The sequence below is a fragment of the Bos javanicus genome, chromosome 5 (assembly GCF_032452875.1).
Source record: "Bos javanicus breed banteng chromosome 5, ARS-OSU_banteng_1.0, whole genome shotgun sequence".
NCBI lineage: Eukaryota > Metazoa > Chordata > Mammalia > Artiodactyla > Bovidae > Bos > Bos javanicus.
Window position 1 is genome coordinate 32,668,424 of NC_083872.1, and position 17,942 is coordinate 32,686,365.

Here is a 17,942-nt window from a genome sequence, read left to right on the forward strand (position 1 = left end):
ATTGACTGGTAGGATCTCCTTGCAGTCCAAGGGACTCTCAAGAGTCTTCTCCAACACCACAGTTCAAGAGCATCAATTCTTTGGCGCTCTGATCAGATCAGATCAGTTGCTCAGTCGTGTCCAATTCTTTGCGACCCCATGAATCGCAGCACGCCAGGCCTCCCTGTCCATCACCAACTCCCGGAGTTCACTCAAACTCATGTCCATCGAGTCAGCGATGCCATCCAGCCATCTCGTCCTCTGTTGTCCCCTTCTTCTCTTGCCCCCAATCCCTCCCAGCATCAGTCTTTTCCAATGAGTCAACTCTTCGCATGAGGTGGCCAAAGTACTGGAGTTTCAGCTTTAGCATCATTCCTTCCAAACAAATCCCAGGGCTGATCTCCTTCAGAATGGACTGGTTGGATCTCCTTGCAGTCCAAGGGACTCTCAAGAGTCTTCTCCAACACCACAGTTCAAAAGCATCAATTCTTCGGCACTCAGCCTTCTTCATAGTCCAACTCTCACATCTTAATGTGACTACTGGAAAAATCATAGCTTTGACTAGATGGACCTTTGTCAGCATACTAATATCTCTGCTTTTTAATATGCTGTCTAGGTTGGTCACAGTTTTTCTTCCAAGGAGCAAGCATCTTTTTTAATTTCACGCCTGCAGTCACCATCTGCAGTGATTTTGGAGCCCCCTAAAATAAAGTCTGTCACTGTTTCCATTGTTTCCCCATCTATTTGCCATGAAGTGATGGGACTGGATGTCATGATCTTAGTTTTTTGAATGTTGAGTTTTAAGCCAACTTTTTCACTCTCCTCTTTCACTTTCATCAAGAGGCTCTTCAGTCCTTCTTCGCTTTATGCCATAAGGGTGGTATCATCCGCATATCTAAGATTATTGATATTTCTCCTGGCAATCTTGATTTCAGCTTGTGCTTCATCCAGTCCAGCATTTCTCATGATGTACTCTGCATAGAAGTTAAACAAGCAGGGTGACAATATACAGCCTTGACGTACTCCTTTCCCGATTTGGAACCAGTCCGTTGTTCCATGTCCAGTTCTAACTGTTGCTTCTTGACCCGCATACAGATTTCTCAGGTGTAAGGTGGTCTGGTATTCCCATCTCTTTAAGAATTTCCCACCGTGTGTTGTGATCTACACAGTCAAAGGCTTTGGTATAATCAATAAAGCAGAAGCATATGTTTTTCAGGAATTCTCTTGCTTTTTCTATGATTCAACAGATGTTGGCAATTTAATCTCTGGTTCCTCTGCCTTTTCTAAATTCAGCTTGAACATCTGGAAGTTCACCCTTTATGTACTGTTGAAGCCTAGCTTGGAGAATTTTGAGCATTACTTTCCTAGCATGTGAGATGAGTGCAATTGAGCGGTATGTTGAACACCCTTTGGCATTGCCCTTCTTTGGGATTGGAATGAAAACTGACCTTTTCCAGTCCTGTGGCCACTGCTGAGTCTTCCAAATTTGCTGGCATATTAAGTGCAGCACTTTAACAGCATAATCTTTTATGATTTGAAACAGCTCCACTATTTCAGAGTTAAGCTTGAGGCCTAGTGAGCAGTTGGATCTGCTGAACTGTAGTCTGGCCCACCAAGCTGCCTACTGCCTCTCCATACTTGTCATGGAAGTAGTCATCCCACAACCTCAGCTATCTGTGAATACTAACCACCTTTCTTTACAAAGGTCAGGGGCCTAGGAAACTCACTCCCTTGCTGTGCCCCAATGCAGGATCAAATGACTTCCTTATGTTGAGAACTAGTCCTCTATAGGCCAGAAGCACACACATACACATTCAGCCTGCCTCATTATAGTATAGGCTGATTTGTCTACACTGATGGGCAGGGAGTTGCCTGCCTGCCTGGTGTGAAACTGGAAGCAAAATGTATTCCATTTTTCTTGAGGAGCAGAGCACAGCACCTCCATATATAGCTTCACTTAAGGAAGGAGCAAAACATCCTGAATGGAGTCCCTGTGAATTTTTCAGGCTGGCAGCAGCAGCCACAGAGGGACATCAAGCCAGGGTCTGGGGATTTGGGGGCATCAATAGCTCTGGGCTCACCCCAATGCTATTTGATGGCTGACTTCCTCACTCATGCCCTACAAGGCTGCATCGCCTAGATGTGAGGAACTGAGCAAGACAGGGACATTACCCATCCCACCAAAGCAGGTAGCCACTCTTGCCCCCTCCAATGCATCCACAAAATAATTATTGTTTTAAAACATGAATATGACCCTGTCACTCTTTAGTGACTTCCAATAGCTTTGGAGGGGTAAGACCTAGAAGGAGAGCACGATTTGGCTCTTCCACTATTTTCAGAGTTGGTGCTACAGCTACTCCTCCCCTCCCTCAAGTTGTGCTGGCCTCTCTACTCCTGCAATGAGCCAAACTCCTTCTCATTTTAGAGCCTACAGTCCCTTTTTCTAAAAACTCTTCTTCCCCCTTTCCCTGACTAATGTATACTCATCTCTCGAGTCTTCGTAAGAAAGGGTCTTTCTGATTTCTTGGGCCAGGTTAGATCCCATGTTTTGCACTCTGATTATAGAGTATTATTTTCCTTCACTGTACTAGCATCATTCTAATTATCTAAGCATGTGTGTGATTATGTAATTACTGCCTTACACTCACAAGACCCAAAACTTCATGAGGGCAGGCAATGTACTAACTTTGTTTACTTTATGCCCAGTGCCAAGTACAGTGCCTGACATAGTATATCCTAAACAAGTTTTTTTGGAAGGAACAAAAAGAAGGAGGGACAGAATGAGGGAGGTAGAGAGGAAAGAAGAAAGCAGGGAAGGAATAAGGAAGGAAAGAAGCAGGGGATGAAGGAGGGAGGCAGGCAGGGAGAAAGGCAGAAAAGGAGGAATGGAGGTCCCAATGGGGCAAACTGGGAAGATATTTGATTCTCAGTCTCTAATGGGAGAGCTGGAAGGGTTAAATGTAGCTCTTACCTGAGGCCTCAATGCTCAAAGGCAGAAGTTGAACAGCAAAATATTGTCCAGGGGATAATGCTGAGTTCAAACCACAGAGGCAGGTCCAAATGGGTCATCAGAGCAAAGGGGGTCTGAGGTGAGTATTAGGTATAGAGCAAAATGAGAATAGGAAAAGCAGGGAAGAAGAAGGCAAATAAGAAATAATCTATACAAATTCAGGAAACTGTAGGACAAGTCCACCAGCCAGGCTTATGTCTTGACCTAGCAGCTTTTTATGTATGGGTAATGCAAGTCTGATTAAAGGGACACAGACCACACACAGTTGCCATATATGGATACATATTGTTCCAGTAGCCTAATAAATTGGGACTATTGTATACAAACCATTTGCCTGTGAGTCTGGTTAGCTCTCAGAACACTGAGGAGACTGAATTGGGTTACAGTGTAAGCCATTTCAAAGCCTAGGACTGGATCCTGCCCCATGGTGCCCTGCCAACATACTGGAGCTCAGTGAAGCTCTGCCAAAGCAGTCAGCTGGCCCCTCCCTTGTCTACATCTCCAAGGCATCCTCTTTTGAAATTCAACATTTTGAACCAAAGTTATCAAGCTCTTTGAGTTACACACTGTCTCATATTATCTCCCTTCTTGATCATCAGTTTCTGGGCGAGAGGGAAAGCATCTAGTTCATTTTCTCATCTCCTATTGAGACTAGTATTAATACAATTACTTCAAACAGTAAGTGCTAAAAAATTATTGAATAAATATTGCTATATATTTCATAGATGCTGGTAGTGATTACACCAAAGAATTTTTTAACTTCTTGAGGAAAACCTTTTTAGACCTGAATTCTTTTTGAAAAATATAAGGAATTAGACTAATTAATCTCTAAAACATTTCCAAACTGTAAACTACTGAGAGAGTGACAAGGTCAAGTCCTTGTCATTTACGTAAAAATATACATTTACAACCTCTCTATCACTTCTAGTATATTATTGGGCACATAGTGGGAACTCAATAAATGTTTGCAATGAACTGACTCCACTACAGATATATTTAAGCTAAGAAGAAACACAGAAACACATTCAGAAATGTGTTTCATATAAATTGCTTAAGAGTTGTACACTACTTAAAATATTCAAAAGAAATGTGTTATTAAATGGAGTCTGAAGGTGAATATTTTTTACAATATTTGGAATAACTTTGTGATATAATAACTCCTTAATTTAATCTTTTTCTTAAATGTCTTTCACATTTTTATATGTCAAAGTTCCTAATAATAAGATAAACCAGATTAGCAGCTTACAGTTACGGGGGAGCCAAATGACTTACTATTGATTAAATTAAGCTATTCTTCATAGAGGGAACTGTCCCTCTTTCTACAGTTTCACAGATTCCACTCCCCACCCACCCTACACAATTGTCTCTCTTGTGTCTTAACTAATTTTTCAAATTTAGTGTGTCTACCCATATTTATGATATTCACAATTTTTTCACTTTCCAATGTTCCCTTTCCACATTCCTCCCCCATGCTTAACCACATGCCTCACCATTTGCAAAAATGGGTATGCCTTCCACAGTGTCTGGATCATCCACGGTATCTAGACTCTTCAGGACATCTGTCCTAGATGGTGGCTTTTGCATGAGCATGCTGGAAGTTGAAGCTTCTTCAGCTGAGAAAAAAACATTTCTAGGTTATCCTCAAGGTGGGATTCGGGGGAGAGTGCTCTTTATTCTCTTTCACTTTCTCTATGGCTCTCAGCTAGCTGTCCAGGGCATTTTATGCATAAATCCAGTGAAAAAAATTAGAGAAGTGATGGCTCTTATCAATAATTATCTTACCTCCAAAAGGTGGTAAAAGAGGTGACATAAAAGAGGTGAAAGCAGAACACATACGTAGGAACTTTAAGACTGGGGTGGAAGAGAAAGCCATTTTCCTTCAGGATTACATTTATCTTATAGGTTGTGGAGTGTTCATACATTTAATACACCTACTACCAGCACATGTGCTATAAATCTTGTTCTCTCTCAACTCCCAAGTCCTTCTTATCCGCCTGGGGACTATCCTCGCATAACAGACCAAAATCTCACCTAACACTTGTGAAGGGAAAAGACAGGACTCAGTCATAAACATTTTATCATAGTGAGAATGGAATAAACAAGATCAATTGACTGCTAAAGACTGCCTCTGCACTGCTGCTGCTGCTGCTGCTAAGTCGCTTCAGTCGTATTCGACTCTGTGCGACCCCATAGACAGCAGCCCACCAGGCTCTCCCATCCCTGGGATGCTCAAGGCAAGAACACTGGAGTAGGTTGCCATTTCCTTCTCCAATGCATGAAAGTGAAAAGTGAAAGTGAAGTCGTTCAGTCACGTCTGACTCTTAGCAACCCCATGGACTGTAGCCCATCAGGCTCCTCCATCCATGGGATTTTCCAGGCAAGAGTACTGGAGTGGGGTGCCATTGCCTTCTCCCACTAGTAAGTCTCCTATCCTGTACTGAGATTCCTGGCAAGAGAATCCATTCTGTTACTGGAATATGATCAGGAGACAATGGTACCTGTTCTCTGAGGAGTCCTGACTAACTGGCGAGACTGAGTTACACACATGAAAAATTTCAGATGCAATTCCACTTTACGCATGGTTGCCTCCTAGAAATAGAGACAGAATATAATGCAAATCAACAGATCTATGGAATAATTAAGATGGACAAAAATGACATGGACCAGGTATGTTCAATACTAATAGGCCTTAGGTCCTGATACTATAAAATGTCAGCATATGAAGTGATACATACTATGTACTTTTATATATTCGACAGGGCAAGATATCCTGAACTCAGCAAGTATTTTCTCCACCAGCTGAGAGGAGCTAAAGGCTGGAGGCCTCCAGTTCAGCCAAGTCTGACCTCAGACTGTGGCTGTCATCTGGGTCTAGAGTGCTTACTCAGAAGCATTTCTCCAAGACTTCTAGATGGGCCTGGGTCCTGAGGCCCACCAAGCTGGGGGACTCGGTGACAAGTCTAAGTGAACAAACGTATGCCTTCTCATTATTTTCTTTTAAAAATAGAGAATAAAGGTTAATCAATTCAGTCCCACGAACAACAACATGGTCATCTAGTTCTTCAGAGAGCAGAATCCTGGGATGGATCTCCGGATAACTTTCCTCACACCTCCTGAGGAGCGTTTCAAACTCGTCCATCGTTCTGGAAGTTTCTCCACTTTTCCAGAGTCTAGCCTAAGCCAATCCCAAGCTGTCCCCCGCCCCACCTTTTCCCCAATAGCCAATCATGCATGATAGGCTGCAAAGAGTACAGGACTGCAAGTTAAGAAACTTGTTTCCTAGTCCCAGATCTGCCATGTACTTCGTAACTTTGGGAAATGATTCCACTTCTCTGAAACTCGTAGACTAAATGATGGCCAATAACCTCTACAAGCACTAACGTTTTGTGATTCTCGCTAAAACATGAATCTTGCCAGAGCTAGATTTAGCTCAGGTCTACATCTGTCAAGGTGGCTACCGGTTCCTGCAGTTCAAGGGCCAGAGAGAAAAGCTGCCATGGAAACCAAAGCGTGAGCAGAAATCGCGGAGCGGAACCAGAAGGCGGCGGGTAAGGGGGCCGAGGGAACACAGAAAGTCGAAGGACGATGGGCACACTAACAGTATTCTGACAAGGAGAGGGAGAAAAAGCCCAGACTGAAAGAGGAAATTATGACTACAGCCTTAGATGATTCCCTTGGCGTCTCAGGCCTCGCCACACTGCGCAGGCGTTCCGCGGGTCCTCAACTCTGCTCTTTGACCTCTCGCCCCACCCCCCCTCCTCCGCAGCCTCGGAACAGCTCTTCCGGTGTTGTGGAGGCGGTTCCGGTTCGCGGCGGTTCCCGGGTTTTGCGTTCCGCGCCCGGCCGGAAACCCCTTCGCATAGCAGCCGGTTCCGGTTCGGTGAGTGGCGGCGGGAAGCTGGGGGAGGGGTGAGGATGGAGGGAGCCTTGACCGGGAGGCAGAGCGGGCCCGGGCCCGGCAGCCTAGGCTGGGCTGGACGGAAGCGGGGACAGCTGTGGGGAGTGCGCGTTTTCCTCTGCCCCGCCCCCTGGGACCACCTCTCCCCCCTGCTGTCCGAGGCCGCGATCTGGCGGGTGGCCGTTAGTTAGCTTTCCCGAGGCCGTTCCTTGAGGCCTCTTTCTCTGGGGTCGAGGAGAGGCCGTCTCCCTACGGTCACGGCCGGCCCCATCTCAGCGCCTAGTCCTACTCGTGAGGAAAAGGCCGGTTGGGATTTCGGGGCTTTCCCGCCAGAGCAGGTCTTCTCTCAGGGGAAAGCTGTTTTCATCGGGAAGCTCAGCTTTTCTGTTATACGTGCTTCACCTCCCGCCTTCCTTGAGGCTTGAAAGATATTTCTCGACTACTTCTGCGTCTCATGTAAACATTTCTCCAACTCTTTTACTCTGTGGTATCTCCCAGAGATGTGATACCGCTAGTGCCACCACCAGAAAGAAACGTCTGGACTCTCCTGCCCAGGTTATGAAAATCCCCTTAAACTGCCGCCGTTTGCTTACCTGGCTTATCGCCTCCTGGTAATTCCCTTGAACCGTCTCTTTCTTGGTGTCCCCTATAACGTGATCTCTCTGGATATATACCCAATTTCTCTCGAGCTTGGTGATTTCTGTTTATCGGTGCCTTTGCAGTATTTCCACTATCTTGTTGGCAATAACTCTCTGCTTTATCACTTTCTCGTCAGCCTTGTTAAAGTCGTTTCACCTCACGTTTGTTTGCTTTTTATGTTTGGGGTGGTGGTGATTCTTGTGAAATTTATGCCTTTTCGAGGCCCCCAACTAATTGACTTACAGTTCTTCTTCCAAGTGCATGATTTTGGATGATTTTAGATCGTATCATCTCCTAAATCTTTATAAAGATAATTTGTGTTAAGGGCTCCTGTTGAGAGATAGATTACACTGAACTTGAAATTACAGTTACAGTGAAACTTCAAGCATATCTTTAAGAATGATCCCTTAACCTGCTAGTTTAGAGATTCCCTTTTCTCCTTCAGTCTCATGTTGGAAGTCTCATTTGTTGTGGAGAAGCCTCACTCACTCTTACTTAATTCCAATTAATTATCCCAGCTGCAAAGATGGTCTTCCTATCACCCATCTGATGACAGATCTAGAGGCAGCAAATGAATTAAAAAACAGGTTCTTCTACCTCAAGCTAAGGTGATGTAATTCTTGACTACTGCTTTGGAAGTCTTTTCCTTTTCTATACCTGACTCCTACACCTTCTACCAGTTGCACCAGCTTTATTATCTTGTTTTAAGTATCTGTTGATGAATCTGGTTTCCTCCCTCTGACAGTGAGATTCTCAGCAGCAGGGACCAGTTCATACTCATCCTTGTATCCCCAGTCCACTCTGTGTTATTGGTGCACAGTAAATGTTTGTTTGTGTGAAAGAAAGTGAATCCTTTTTTTAAGGATTTTAAGGTGTTAGAGTCTAATTTGAGTGATGCCTTTTGAAATATGAAAGACAACCAAAAATTGCATAATGATATAGTGCAGACTGTTTCATATACATAATTTTCCAGAGTTTGTAATAGGATGATTCACATGATCACTTCCACACCCTTGTCATATCAGAAATTATTCTTACTACATCTCGGTCCTGCAAAAAGCTAATTGTATAGGGCCTCTCCTCAGTATATACTTTCAAATAGCTTCATGGTAGCTCTAAACGTTCACTTTTATAATCACCTCTTTGCATGTATGTCTTACTATACTCATTACGTTTTGTTATTGTCAGGACTTTGCCATCATATTTTTTTCTTTCAGATTTTTTGTTATCTTGTGCTCAGCCACTTATCTGACTCAACTGAATACCTGTAATTATATTTTTTTTCGTTAATTAAATGACTGATGTGAAGTAGAAAATTAAGTACTAGAATACTCTTAGAAGGAAAAATTTCTCATGCTTGAAAGAATTTGGTGGCATCAGAACTTCCAGGGACCACATTTCATGTTGGATCTTGGGGTAAAATATCCTTTCTCCCATTATATTTGCACAGTGGCAAAAAGAAAGTAGCATAAGTACACCAAAGAAGCTGGACGTGCCTGGGAAATGCCATGGACAGAGGAGCCTGGTGGGCTACAATCTGCAGGGTCGAAAGAGTCAGGACTTGGTGACCAAATAGTAGCAGCAGCATTAAAAAAGTGTGGATTCCCCAGATTTAGCTAGGGATTACCTTTATCTTGCCAAAGTGTATGAATCCTTCAATAAGGATATGTTGAAGGATGTGAAATATTGTGATGTTTGTTGAAAGAGCATCTGCTTATAAGTGAGGATGCCTGGATTTTTGTCTTTCCTTTGTCCCATCTTTGTGATTTCAGGCAAGTTACTAAACCTCTCTGGACATAATTTCCAATGTTCTTTGATTTCTTGCTTGCTTCCCTTTCACCTCCATCTCACCAGTGCAAAGGAAGTTAACATGGGATTGTTCTAATGGGCACCAGGCTTTTAAATTGGCATTCCTTTTAATATAACAAAAAGATTAGCGGTAACTCCTGACCTGTGGGCCCTCAGAACTGGGGGCAACTGGTGGACAGGAAGAAAAGAGAGGCAGAGTGTCCTAGAGATATTTGGAAGTGCTGAAATGATTAGACAGTAGAAAATGAGGAAATATTTTAAAACTAACCCTGAAATAAATGTCCCCTCACCCCTTCCCACCCAAGCCAAACAGGTGTGTTTTGAAACTTTAAATACGATAAATATTGAAAATACAGCTTTATGGGTTTTGTGTTTTTGTTTTTTTTTTCCCAAAAAAGACTAGTGGTCACAATTACGGAATGGCTTGAAAGAGTGAAATGTGAGAAAGTCACTGCTAGTTTATTGGTTGATAGGATTTTTTTCCCCTTAATAGGGGACCCAGGGAATTTGGCTTTATTAAAAAAGAAAGAAGGGAAAAGAATAATCTGGAGAATTACCAGATAGAAACCTTATAGTAAGTTGAGCATTTGGAAATATATTTGAAGCCTTAATCTAAGACTTAAATTCTTTGGGAAACTCCCCTGGCAAGACTAGGTAATCAGATAATTAGTTAGTCTATACCTATGCCAAGAAAAGCTCAAGCAGCCTTCCTTAACGTGTGCACTTCAGTGTTGGGACCATAAAGGGTTCCTGGTATTGTCATTCAGTCTCTTTGGTTGAAGCTCTGATAGTGCTATGTGGCTGGTGAAGTGCTCAGTCTTTTAAAAAATATGTGATAAGATTATGAATAAATAAGTGTACCACCCCTAGTCATCTCCTTGTAAATCTTCCAAGAAGCCTTGGTCCAAGGATGTGCTAGTTCCACCAGCTAGGCTTTTAACTTCTTTTTCTGGGCAAATTAGACATATCGAGGAGAAAATTTCATATAGGCAAAAGGGCTTTGATTTGTAACCATTTGATTAATGATGGGGGGGTATTTAATACAATTGTGATGAGTTCTTTGATTGTCCTCAGAATGTCTTATTGCTTTTTGTTTGGCCTGTAAGACATGGGGAAGAGAAGTGTTAATAGGACTGCTGTAAGATCTGTTACTTGTTTATAAAATGGTTTAGCATGAGGTGATAGAGCAATGGATTGGGAAGAACGTTTAGGTTGTAATTTCAGTGCTGTCACTAACTTTATGATCCTATGCAAATTAACCTCCAGTGTTGGCTCTCCTGACCCGCTTTGTGCTGTAGTATTCTGTGGGTAGCCCATAATCGCTCTTTAGTATAGCACAGGTTGCTATGTTTGGAACTATGTTTCAAACTATGTTTGAAATGTTTGGAACTACCTTAGGCTAGTTTTAGTTTCCATTCTCTTCCCATCAACTTGCCTTACCATCTTATTTTTTCCTTCACTAAGAATAAAAGCACCACTTCTGAGTGGCTTCATGTTCTATAATTATATGAAAGAGCTGTTTCAGAATGTAATCTTTCTGTTTTCTGTCTTCTTTTATAGGGCTTTGTATCTTTGCTGAAGTCAGTGATGTGAAAACACCTGACATGGGTAAGACTGATTATGAAGTAGTGTTCAGTCCTTTTACTCTAATTAGTTAGGCTGGAATGAAAGAATATTTGCATCTATGCTTAATAATATTTTCAATATTTGGATTTTTGTGTTAATAATAATTTTAAAGGAGATCTCGTCCTAATTATATAATACAGTATATCAAACAATTTTCTTTTGGTCGGGCTGTTCTTTATAGTAACATTTTAAAGCATTTTCTCATTCATTGTATTAAAAAGCCAAATACATATTACCAAGTATTACTATGTGCAAGGCCTTTTAAGTACTTAAAATACTTAATAGTATCTAGTAGGTGGGCTTCACTGGTGACTCAGTGGTAAAGAAATCCATCTGCCAATGCAGGAGACAAGGGTTAGATCCCTGGATCAGGAAGATCCCCTGGAGAAGGAAATGGCAATCCACTCTAGTATTCTTGCCTGGGAAATCCCATGAATAGAGGAGCCTGGTGGGCTACAGTCCATGGGGTCACAGAGTCAGAAACGACTTAGCCACTAAAGAGCAGTAGCATCTAGTAGCTGCTGTTATTATCTAAGACACAGAGATTTAAGAAACATGCCTAGGATCACACAACTATAATTAGTGAAGCCAGGATTTAAGCTCAGGCAGACTGGTTCTTTAATATTGTGTTATACTGTGTGTTACGGGCTTCCCTGATAACTCAGTTGGTAAAGAATCCGCCTGTAGTCCAAGAGACTCCGGTTCTATTCCTGGGTTGGGAAGATCTGCTGGAGAAGGGATAGGCTACCCACTCCAGTATTCTTGGGCTTCCTTTGTGGTTCAACTGATAAAGAATCTGCCTGCATTGCAGGAGACCTGGGTTTGATCCTTGGGTTGGGAAGATCCCCTGTAAAAGGGAAAGGCTACCCACTCCAGTATTCTGACCTAGAGAATTCCATGGACTATATAGTCCTTGGGGTCCCAAAGAGTTGGACACAACTAAGTGACTTTCACTTCACTTCATACTGCTTATTATATGATAAATAATTTGATAAAGGTAAAATTTTAATTTCATTTAGCTAGTAGCATTGAGAAGTAATTGTGATTGAAACATTTCCCTTTGTTCATAGTAGTTTATGTCTGTAATGAGACCAATATAAATAAGGTCAAGACTAGTAGTCAGTTTAAGAATAGGGTGGAAAACCTGTACAGTTAGGTCTTATAACGTCACATGTGTTTCTTTAAAGTCCACATTAGTCTTCTCTCTACTGTTTTCTCCTTTTGCTCAGTCTCTCTTCTTTCTCCTGGTCATTTGTTTCCCTTTTCTCTCATTGCTGTTAACAGTGTGAATCACTGAATTCCCTTCCTCTCATTTTTTTCTGTTCTAGCTCTTTTATAGTAATAAACCCCTCAAAAATGGTTATAAAAGTAAGGTTCTGCCACAGTATTACAGTAATTGAGCTGATGTCTATTAAGAGCTATATGAATAAATTATGCTTTTTGCAGAAAAAATTTTCACATGGATTAAATTTTACAGTACCTTTTTGAGTTGAAATAGGAAATAAACTGGGTTAAGAGTATTTGTTTTGAATGGTAAAATTTTTCCCTATTTTTTTAATATTTAAAATTTTTTCTACAGTTAAAAAAATCAAAATTTTCTTTTGGGAAGATTTCATTGTTTTTAAAACTTTGAATTAAGCTATTTTTATTCTTGTACAAGTCTTGAACTGTTTAGTAGATGATCTCAATTCCAAATTAACCAATTTCTGCACGTGGGCCTCTTTTTTTTTTGACAGGGACATTTTGAGATTGCCAATAGTTGTGAAGGAGAGAGGTTTTATTTGATTGTAGAGGTGTTTGGGAGAATTCATTTTTATTAGGTGAAAAGATTGGTTCATGGAAAAATAAATATTGAAGCATTATGTGACTTGAACTAATCTGGACTCTCCCCAGATGATATTGCTGATAGGATGAGGATGGATGCTGGAGAAGTAACCTTAGTGAACCACAACTCCATATTCAAAACCCATCTCCTGTCACAAACAGGTTTTTCAGAGGACCAGCTTTCACTTTCTGACCATCAGGTTAGTAATAATTTTCTTTCCTTAATTAATGTATTATTTAGGCTTAAGTTTTCATCTGATAGGGTTTAAATGCCACACTTGAAAACACAGGCAAATATGTAAACTTTTTAGAATCGGTAACTAGTGTTTCTCTGGTTGCTCAGCTGGTAAAAAATCTGCCTGCAATGCAGGAGACCCTGGTTTGATTCCTGGGTTGGGAAGATCTGCTGGAGAAGGGATAGGCTACCCACTCCAGTATTCTTGGGCTTCCCTGGTGGCTCAGCTGGTAAAGAATCCGCCTGCAATGCGGGAGACCTGGGTTTGATCCCTGGGTTGGGAACATCCCCTGAAGAAGGGAAAGGCTACCAACTCCAGTATTCTGGTCTGGAGAATTCCATGGACTGTATGGTCCATGGGGTCACAAAAAGTTGGACACGACTGAGAAACTTTTGCATACTAGTATTTGGAATTTTGTTTGATATGTTAAAGTTAAGATAAGAACCAGGCTATGTATGAATTCTTGGAGAATGGTACCTTTTAGAAAACTCTTTATTCCTCAATATTTTATTTATCAATACACAGATCAGTGATCTTTTAAACTGATGTCTTAAAATCGCTGAGCGTTAAATGGGAGGAAGTTGAAAATATACAACAGCTCTCAGATTTCTCTGTTCTATAAAGCTTAGTTTCTCAGGGATCAGGAGCATCAGCATCATCTGAGAGCTTATGAGAAATACAGAATCTCAAGCTTTATTCCATACCTACTGAATCACAATCTATAGTTTAAAAAGTCTCCAGCTGATCTATATACACATTAAGATTTGAGGATCACTGTTAATAAAGCAATCTTTCTCAGTAGGAAGCCATTAGGAACACAGCTTTGCTGTGTTCAGAATGTTTAGCATCCCAAACCCCTGGGCACTTAATACCTGTAGCATCTGACCCCATTAATCATTTTGATAACTGAATACATATCTCCACATTTATAGATTTGTACTAGGGTACAGGAGCACCCCTGATTAAGAACTGTCCTGTTATCAAAAGAATCAAAACCAGGTTGATTTTGTCAGCTGCTTTGTTGTGTGATACAGCTGGCTTTGAGAATAGGATATACTAGATACATATTACCTTGTAATGAGCATTCTATGAACTAAGTTGTTTAACAAATATTTTCCCGTTTTTTCCCCTTGAAGCCTTAGTCATTTCATCAGATTGTCTATGTGTCTTCCTTTCTTACTAGCATGCAGTTTATTATATATATACATATATTTGATTGTTCTGAAATGTGTCATAATCTTGTCTAATTGTGTGTTTTTCCTAGTGTCAATCTTTATTGCATTTTATTGTTAAAAAATATGGCTTAAAAATCTTTTGTTTTGTTTAGATTTTACCTTCCAGGCGAGGAAATTTGGACCGGTCTTACACTTGTTCTACAAGAAGTGCAGCTTATAGTCCAAACTATTTTTCAGGTATGACACATTACTTGAAGTCAAGGCATTCCTACCTTTCAGTCTTCTTCTTAGCAGATCGTTTGTGTTTACTGTCTCTAAAAGTGAAAACATTGTCAAAAGCAAAATGGTATTTTTTCCACTAAAACATCATTTTAGTAAGCTATTTGTGGTTGCTATAATACTTCACTAATCTAGTCTCAACCGAACATTTTTTAAAGAGAAAGTATTTTTTTTGGAATCAGTTCTCCTACTTGCTTATTATGCCATTGTAAAAAGCAGTACAACTCTGGTTTTGGTTTTTTTTTTTAAGATATGTGTATGTAATGTGAAGGATACTTGTTTTGTACTGATTTAAAGCACAGAGCTAGCCTATTTGTATTTGGCTTAAAACCATAAATTCTGAAAACTTATTTCTACCCAAGCTTGTCCCTCCTTTAGGGCAGGAAATGTTCACTACGTGTTTCTGTCTAGCACCTGCCACAGCCATGCTTGCATATTCAAGGGCTTGCCTTTTCAACTTTGATCCATAACAGAAATCAGCATTCTCTAGGCTACTCCTGGCCCCTGGCCTGCCTTACTTTTCATCTGCCCCCTTCTTAAGGTTTGGATTTGCAATGATCTGGCTCTGTCTTGGGGAAACTTAAGAGTTTTTTTATTGGTTAGCCTCCTGGCAGCATGACCCAGGAAGATTGTAGTGGTCTTCCAAAGTTTTTCACTCCTCATGCTTTCATCTCCTCACCTGACCACAAGTATGGGAATATTAGCCATACCATTGAACTTGTTTCAGTGGGATTTTTATAAGGATAAATTGAGATAATAAATATGAAATGCAAATAATAATTATTGTTATTTGGCTTCCTCAGGATTCAGCAAGATGAGATCTCCTCCCCTAAAAAGACGTTAGTATGATGTTCTTTGAGATTTATATTATATTTAAATATCGTTTAGTGGGTGGTTCTTTACCTTGGGCACTGGATTTCCTCTCCCAGGGTGGGAAATGGTCTCCACATAGTATGTGCTTAATTGTATAGAAAAATCAGTTAATTTTTTCAGAAAGTAACTCTGCCATCATTGTTGTTGAAAAGTTCTTTCTGATAAGCAGAGAGCCTGAAATCTGGCTTCATAGGTCATTAGTATTAATACTACAAATAGGACAGTTGAGTGGATAATGAAATCAGATCATTAATATTTTCATTTGAACTCAAGCTATATATGCTTGTAATTTTGTTTGCTGGTTTACCATTGGACAGAATATTTGGTTTCAGTTTAAAGTAATTTCCTTTAATATTAATTACATTTAATAATAAACAATCATATATAGAAAATTATACTCAAATTATATTCACTATCTCCTGGCTAACTCAACTCTTACTTAATTCTGTGGTCATTTCTGTTTTTTTGTCAGTATATATCCATGTACACATCGTATGATTCAAAACATACCATCTTTTGTTAACCTAGTTTTTAAAAAAAAGTATTCTGCTTACCTATTACTCTTCATATTTACCTTTTTCTGTTGATTTCTAATAACCCATGGGATTTATATACACATTCACAGTCCTTTATGTCCAATCCCAAAATTCAAAAGCCTCTGAAAACCAAAAATTTTTATCGTAATTTGTTTGACATCAAGACTGAGCTGTATTCTTTTCTTGGCAAAGAACTACATGAATTGATATTTAACTATTTATGTTTTGCTTTTTAAAAAATCTCTGTAAATACGAATATTTATAAATTTCACTATAGATATATCAATGTGTTTAATAACAAGGTGCTGCTTCAGGTTACACTTAGAAGCACTACATAATATATGCCAGATTATCTTTGTAAAATTTCAAAAAAATTTTTTAATGTAGAAATACAACTGAATCCAAGGGGCTGTGATTTAGGATAATGGGCATATATCTTCATTTCCTTTATTTTCTTTATGGTTTAGGTCCCCTTCACCTTCATTGTTTTTAGCTATTATAAATACATAACTTAAAAACATTTGTTTTTAGCTTTTTTCTTTTAAATTTCGGTAGACCCTTGATATTCACAAAGGATATTTCTGAGATCATCTCAGGTCCCTATATTCTTGACTGTGGTGGTATTTAACAAATTGCTGGCTTTGTACACAGTTACATGATTCTTGAGGGTTATTTTTCTGTTTGTCCTCATACCACAAGTTGATCCCTGTATCAAAATTTTATGTCAGAGTTTTTGTCTCTCACTTGAAAGGCCATTTTTTTTTTCTTTGAGGAAAAGAAAAAAATTTGTAACAGTTACTTTAAATGTGATGATGACTAGAGAATATCAACAATGAGTAATAAAACCATATTAAGTGGAGATGCTGAGCCATTACATCCATTTTCTAAATTAAAACCTGAAGCAGAGGATTCAGATTTATGCCTCTGCCAAATATAATCTAGTCTGTGACCAAACAAATTTATGGTGTTTCACAGACCGCTAAGGTTGCTCTCTGACAATTAGAAATTTAAATCTGTGAATGCCAAAGATCTGTATCCTTTTTTTTGAATACTGAAAACTGTAATTCAAATCTTTTTACTGTGTACTTTTTTTTTTTTTTTACTTTGTTGCCTTGCTACACCCATTCTTGTTTATTGCAAGTCCTGTAGAATATTGCTTCTGCTATCTCCTTTTCTTTTCTGATAATTTTCACGTTAATTTCTGTGATCATTCACCTTGATTTGATTGGGCGAGACATGGGTCCTCAGTTTACTTGCCTTAGTCTCCTCATCATGACCATATTGGATTTTGTCTCCTCTCTTATCATCTGCTCCTCCACTAAGGTGAAAACAAACACAGGAAAGCCTCAAACTAGAATCTAGAGTCTACAGCTTCCCATTTACACTTTACTGGATCTGCCTCTCTGTATCAAGCTTTTAAAATATTTCCAAGATCAGACCATGTAAAATGCTGATTTTTTTTTAAAAGCTGATTTTAAAAGAAAAATTTAGAAAGCAGAAATGTATCATTTTCACTTTAATAACTTATTATTGACCAGACTTCAAGACCTCTTGATTTTATTAAGAGCACAATTGGAAAAAAATTTAAAACATTCTAAACCTTAAATAAAAGTAGCTTAAGATGAAAAGAAATGATTTTGCTCATGCTTAGAATCATTATCAATGTCTTATCTTTGTAAAATATGTTAAATTAGGTTGCCAAACTGACATTTAGTAGGTAAGATGAATTGAAGCATCCTGTATTCATAAGAACTAAATAAACCTGAAACTTAACAGGAGCAACTGATGGTTACTTTCATAGTAAGTGATTGCCTGACACACTTTTTTTTAATGTGAAATTTCACTGTGTCCATAAAAATATTGCCTGTCTCTATTGAAAATGTGTATAGAAAAGTAGAAAAATACCTGTAATTCCATCACCAAATTAAAATTTTGGTGTATTCCCCTATAATAATGTGTGTGTACACACATACATAGGTAATCTTATTTATGGCATTTGCAATCTGACTTCTTAATGATGACAATACTAAAAGAGAGTGCAGCCTCCTGTTGGTGGTC

General features: G+C 39.5%; 2 protein-coding genes across 6 annotated transcripts in view; one reads left to right on the top strand and one right to left on the bottom strand.

Annotated features, from left to right (window-relative positions):
- Positions 1-5,584, bottom strand: part of PFKM (phosphofructokinase, muscle) — a 43,333-nt gene extending 37,749 nt beyond the window's left edge. Inside the window, exons 1-2 of the mRNA XM_061416308.1 lie at positions 5,488-5,584; positions 4,480-4,602 (exon numbers count right to left, since the gene is read on the bottom strand). Of these exons, the coding sequence (XP_061272292.1) occupies positions 4,480-4,602; positions 5,488-5,569 (205 nt within the window). The 5' untranslated portion in view covers positions 5,570-5,584. The remainder of the gene's footprint in view (positions 1-4,479; positions 4,603-5,487) is intronic.
- Positions 5,585-6,300: 716 nt separating this feature from the next.
- SENP1 (SUMO specific peptidase 1) overlaps positions 6,301-17,942 on the top strand; it is a 52,761-nt gene continuing 41,119 nt past the window's right edge. The window contains exons 1-5 of one of the 5 annotated variants that reach the window (XM_061416310.1): positions 6,301-6,869; positions 10,896-10,943; positions 12,855-12,985; positions 14,349-14,433; positions 15,279-15,314. In XM_061416310.1, the coding sequence (XP_061272294.1) occupies positions 10,940-10,943; positions 12,855-12,985; positions 14,349-14,433; positions 15,279-15,314 (256 nt within the window). In that variant the 5' untranslated portion in view covers positions 6,301-6,869; positions 10,896-10,939. The other 4 variants (XM_061416311.1, XM_061416312.1, XM_061416313.1 and 1 more) reach the window with 4 other exon arrangements.